The 6,000-nt window shown below is 36.0% G+C and overlaps 2 protein-coding genes across 5 annotated transcripts in view; one reads left to right on the top strand and one right to left on the bottom strand.

Moving 5' to 3' along the window:
* The window catches only part of DNAAF6 (dynein axonemal assembly factor 6), a 37,727-nt gene extending 33,961 nt beyond the window's left edge, over window positions 1-3,766 (top strand). For both annotated transcript variants that reach the window (XM_063804011.1, XM_016943623.3), the window contains exon 7: window positions 2,688-3,766. In XM_063804011.1, coding sequence (XP_063660081.1) covers window positions 2,688-2,817 — 130 coding nt within the window. In that variant the 3' untranslated portion in view covers window positions 2,818-3,766. The remainder of the gene's footprint in view (window positions 1-2,687) is intronic.
* Window positions 1-5,274, bottom strand: part of NUP62CL (nucleoporin 62 C-terminal like) — a 121,115-nt gene extending 115,841 nt beyond the window's left edge. For all 3 annotated transcript variants that reach the window (XR_010154675.1, XM_054676465.2, XM_063804005.1), the window contains exon 1: window positions 4,477-5,274. The gene's annotated coding sequence lies outside the window, so the exon portion shown is untranslated. The remainder of the gene's footprint in view (window positions 1-4,476) is intronic.
* Between the last annotated feature and the right edge of the window lie 726 nt (window positions 5,275-6,000).

The following is a 6,000-nucleotide window of genomic DNA, read 5'->3' on the forward strand; positions in this document are numbered from 1 at the left end:
TGACATCATATAACGCTATGTTTATCCAATCTGAGAAAGATTTGAGAGGGCATTCTGTTCTTGTATCTATAAGGCAGAAACAAGCGAATTTATTTTAACTGAATTGACCAGTGGTTTCTGTCAAACAATAGTCAATTTCATTCGAATTACCCATAAAACCCAGGTATTTACCAAAATAAGTAAAGCAGTTTACCAAATTCTTCACTTTTTTCAATTGGTTGTTTTGGCATGTAGATACCCAACATGGAGTAAATGGAGAGGAGGAAAGACGGAGAAAATTGGATAATTTACGGGGATCTCTTAAGTCTTCATATGAGATTTCATTATTTTTCTAAGTGAATTCTAAGAATTTCATAAATGAATACCTTGAATGTGATAATAATAACACATTCTAAAGACAAATGTAAGCTAATTTTTGGTTGAGTGCTGCTTTAGATTACTCACACATTTGCTGTGCTCCTTTAGTTTGGATTGGGAATTGACTGATTTTCAAAGACTGATAGCTAAAAAAGAAGTTTTCTAAATGAAATAGTTGAGTTGCAGTTCAGTAGCTATTTCTGCACTTTCTTTGAAAATAGTTATGTCTCCTTCAGTAAACCTTAAAAAGGTTTTTAACCCAGATATGTAAGTCAAATAATTTTGTTAATTATATAAGATAAAAATTTCATTATGCGAATATGCTAGGAACCAGGATGTCCTTTGCTTAAATCTCTTGTGAGCAACATCAACTTAAACTCTCTAATATAAGTATAAGCATGTAAGCCTCTAAACTTGAGTTCACTGTAGAGATTTTTTTTGTATTTACATTCATGTATTATTGTTTGCATTTAATTTCTAATGAAAATTAACACTGGATGAACCTTTGATCACTGCCTAGACTGTAACTTCTGAAAATGCAAATACATTGTCAATGTAAAAGTAGAGGTATTGGGTTTAAATGTTTGTTCATATCTTATAGTACTAATCTATGGTAATTATTCAAATGTTATTTTGTGGTGACCTGAATACTTGCTTCATTTATTTACTCACTCATTCATTTATTTATTCACTCAACATTTATAAAGTCTTCCACTAGACACTAAGGGAGCACCAAGATAAGATACATTAATGTCCTTCCATGAATTGTACATGGATAAGTATTTGGAGAATTTTTATTTTGTTTAAATATAAATCTCAGTACAGATAATAAGACAGTAAAACAGACGACGAAAATATTTCCCTTCTCCTAAGAGCCTAAATCAGTTGTACAGTTCTACTGTTCAACATTTTATTATGTGAAGCCATACTACTTAGAACTACACAGAAATGCAGGCGTAGATGGATCATTCCAATGGCCACTAACTGTCTCTTTTGAATTTATTTCTCTCTGGACAGAGAAGTGCACATTATCATTGGAACTCCTTCTTCAGCTGATTTATAGTAGTCTTTTAGTGCAACGAAGCTACCATACTAAGCTTTGCTTTCTTTTAAAAGTGAATATATTATCATTTATTGAATAAAGTATAAAGGAAATCTAAGTCTAGCACAACCTATATTGTAAACAGATTTAAAGGATGGACTCTACACGGTTTTTGCACTCACTTTTTTTTTCCTGAGATGCCAAATATTACAGTCTACATTAAAATGCATTGCCACTTAATGGCAATGTATTCAGGCGAAGTGTTTTTCCTACCCCACATGGAATGGAACAAGAGTCACAGAAAATTTATCCTTCAGGTTCCATAAATGTGTAATAAATACTTTTAATGAACCCAGTCTTCTGAACTCAGGTTTTTGCACAGGAATAAAGAAGGAATTGATTTTCAAGGGTTTTGTTTTCAAATACATACTAGTTCTCAATTCAAGAACCCAATAATTGCCCCTAAAAATACCATATTCCTTTACTTATTTGGATATTATACCTTCTAAAAGAGCATCCTGTCCACCTTTTATAGAGATACTCAGACCTTCTCTACTGAAAATGCGAGGTAACAAGTGTTTCATGCATTTAATTTTCTTCCAAAACCAGCATGTGCTGACCCCGTGCATAATTTAGATTCATGCCAATATGGCAGAATTATGGATGTCTCATCCCAGCAATGCATCTAAAGCATAAAACTATCCAGCAACTGAACTATAAACCACAAAATAAACCTAGCAATCTATCACAGGGAATTTTTGTCAATGTGTAAGTAGAAAGAATCAGAAGCAAGGAGAGAGAAGCACTTTCATTGATTTGGTATTGAAATCATTCCCAGCCTCAGTTTCAAAAACTACACCTGTGGTAGAGACTCTGCTTAAATCTATGTTAGCAGAAGTGTCATAGAGCCATTCCAATTTTCAAATTTGTATCCGTCGGCCACATTGCATCTATACATAAGTATGAGTGGCAACAGATCTGTCCAGCAAACTTAAAAGTTGCATAGTTCTATTTCCATGCCTGTAAACATAGCCTGAGACTATGTAAAATGAGGTCAATTCGGAGAAAAATAGGGGCGCCAAAACAACTGCTTGGATTTTTAAGTCCAGAAAAACTGGTATACTGTTTGTGTTATTTAGGCATATTTTTGATCCAATATTTACACTATCTAAATATTGGGGGGGGTTGGTTTCTAACACTCTAGTGGCATATGTTGTTTGCAATTGTCTTATTGAAAGTGATACATCATTTTAGGAAGCTAAGGTTTTATTTTGTTGTTTTTTTTTAGGAAGCTGTTGATAACTCTTCCTGAGCTGGTGGAATGTGCCAGTGCCAAAGCATTCTATATCCCAGAGACGGAAACTCTTGAAATCACTATGACTATGAAAAGAGAGTTAGATATTGCTAATTTCTTCTGAAACTGCATGAAAAAGATAAAAAGTAGTAAAATGGCATTGGTAACAATTAAAAAACTTTGAAAAAAATGATTGTTTTCTATATTCTCTTTATTATTCTGACATATTTTTGAAAGGGACAAAATTCAATTCTAGTGATATTGTGACCATTTACAGCAATTTCTATTACTCTGTTAGGAAATATGTTTCCTTGGCCAGGTGCAGTGGCTCATGCCTGTAATCCCAACACTTTGGGAGGCCGAGGCAGGCGGATCACTTGAGGTCAGGAGTTTGAGACCAGCCTGGTCAACATGGCGAAACCCTGTCTCTACTAAAAATACGAAAATTAGCCTGGCGTGGTGGCAGGTGCCTGTAATCCCAGCTACTCTGTCTCAAAAAACAAACAAAAAAAGGAAATATGTTTTCTTATGTAAATAAACTATTCTATTTTTATAGTGATAGCTGAGTAGAATCTTTACAGGTTAAAAAATTAGAATATTTCATGGTCAATTACATAATTGAAATATGATCATGAAATGGTTGGTCCACTTACTTCAGTAGTCTGAAAAACTTATGCTAATTATTTACATTTACACTGTGATACAATCAGTTGCATAGCAATTGGTCATTATTATTACCAGAGAATTTTATTTGGTTGCTTTTTCATTGATTTGAGCAAATGATTTACAGTGTTCTCTGTTTAGGCTCTCACTGTTGTTCTGGAATATACAGGTAATAAATAGTTTGATGTACCATACAATCAACATATTTACTTGAGTAAGGAACACTTTTGTGCGTACAGTATTATTTGGCTTCTTCGGTTGTGCTTTTAATGCTTGGATATAGTTAGGTTAAAAACATTTTTTATATGCACTAATAATTATTAGCATTGCCTTTTTGGGTACTGTATTTATATGTAGTCAATTGAAATCCTTGACTTTAAAATAAATTTAAAGTGTGGCACATTTACAAATCCTGTTTGCTCTCATTTCCTATCTTTCTTCTTAAATAGACATATCTATTTTAGGAATTGTCTCAATGTCCCCTCCTTCTTCTATACTGTATTGCATATGTTTATTTTGGAATTATTTATGAATACATTATAAAGCTTGTGTGACTTGGCTTCATACATTATTTTAGAACTGTGGAGTTACCAAGGAGTAAATTTTGAAAAGATGAACAATGAAAAGATGTTCATCACTTCTATATGAACTATTAAGGGAATAAATAGCAGATATTTTCTAGAGTTAATTATATATGTACAACTACGAAGCATCTAGTTTGTGACTAGATGAAATGATGAAATAGAATGAAAAGACTGAGATTTTGGAAAAAAAATGGTTATGTTAGAACACTAAGCTCTTACAGAGAATTTGACATTTAAGCTACCAACACGACTTTCTTCTATGGGGGCAAAAGTTGAGGGTGGGATTAGCTGAAAGGAAGCTAGTGTCTGTGAGTTTAGGTCCATGATGTTACAGGACCTAAAGAGCATCATACTTTGCTTTTTTAGCATCTTTTTAAAAGGCTATATTTTAAGAATTTAAGTTGATGCCCCAAATTTAAGCTATGGGGCAAGTCTAAGCAGTAACTGTATTAGTCAGGGGTCTCCAGAAAGACAGAATCAATAGGATATATATAGAGAGATATATGGAAGGGAATTTATTAGGGGGATTGGCTTACCCAGTTATGGAGGCTGAGAAGTCCCACGACAAGCTGTCTGCAAGCTGGAGACCCTGGGATGCAGGTAGTGGCGCAATCCAAATTCACAAGCTTCAGAACCAGGGAAGCCAGTGGTGTAACTCTCAGTCCAAGGTCGAAAGCCTGAGAACTGGAGGGGATGGGGGTGAGGAGGGGAGGTGCTTGTGTCCAAAGGCTGGGAGCCTGGTGTTGTTGTCCAAGGACAGGAGAGGAAGAGTGTATCTCAGGTACAGCAAGTTTGGATGAACACATTTGCCTTTTCTCTGTTTTTGTTCTGTCTGCACCCCCAGCAAATTGGATGGTACCCACCTACATTGAGGTCAGATCTTCCCCACCTAGTCCACTCAAACTCACATGCTAATAATCTCCTCTGGAAACATCCTCACACACATACCCAAAAATAATACTTTATCAAGTTTCTAGGCATTTCTTTCTTTTTTTTGAGACAGAGTTTCGCTCTGTCTCCAGGCTGGAGTGCAATGGCGCGATCTCAGCTCACTGCAACCTCTGCCTCCCAGGTTCAAGCGATTCTCCTGCCTCAGCCTCCCAAGTAGCTGGGATTACGGGCACGTGCCACCATACCCAGCTAATTTTTGTATTTTATTAGAGACGGGGTTTCACCATGTTGGCCAGGATGGTCTCAATCTCTTGACCTCGTGATCCACCTGCCTTGGCCTCCCAAACTGCTGGGATTACAGGTGTGAGCCACCGTGTCCGGCCTCTAGGCATTTCTTAATCCAGTCAAGTAGACACCTAAAATTATCCATCACAGTAATGAGTATTTTTTTCTTCTCTAGAGAGAAACAGAAAGCTGGTGGAAAATGTATCTTTTTCCTATGTCCTGGCCCTAATTACGAAGACTATTCTTACCCAAGTTGACTAAATGTGTACAGATTGTTCCCGGAAGAAGAGATAGAACATATCCAAGCCAACTTGAATTGGGCTTTGGTTATGTGGTATTGTATCAATTATATAATGAAACAGCTTTGAGAACAATGAAATGTGATCCAGTGACTTATACCCATCTAGAAATCATCCTGGGTCACTGTCCTTGGCTTCAGAAGTAACAACTATAGTAGTTATTTTGTTGTTTTGTTTTCAAGCTAATTCACAGTGCTTTCTTCCCTTAAAGAGGAATAGTCCACTAAAGCAAATGGAGAAAAGAGAATACAAAGGGAAACTTATCTTGTCAGCATTTATTACTGAATCTTAGCCATTACCAGGAGAACTGGAAGTTAAACCACAATTGTGGCATAGTGTAGGCTACATACACATCTCCTTCATGAACTCCTTTATCCCATTTTTTGTTCCATAATCTCCGGTAGCATTTGTGGGGATTCAATAATTCATTTATTCATTCATTCACTCATTTATGCATTCTTTCAGCAAATATCCACTGAGCACTCCCCACATGCTTAGCACTGTATTAGGTGCTGGGCATATAGCAACAGCAAACCAGATGTGGTCTGGTTTGCTGCTCTCATGAAGCAGACAGTGTAGCAAGGG

This window comes from Pan troglodytes, chromosome X, assembly GCF_028858775.2.
Source record: "Pan troglodytes isolate AG18354 chromosome X, NHGRI_mPanTro3-v2.0_pri, whole genome shotgun sequence".
Classification (NCBI taxonomy): Eukaryota; Metazoa; Chordata; class Mammalia; order Primates; family Hominidae; genus Pan; species Pan troglodytes.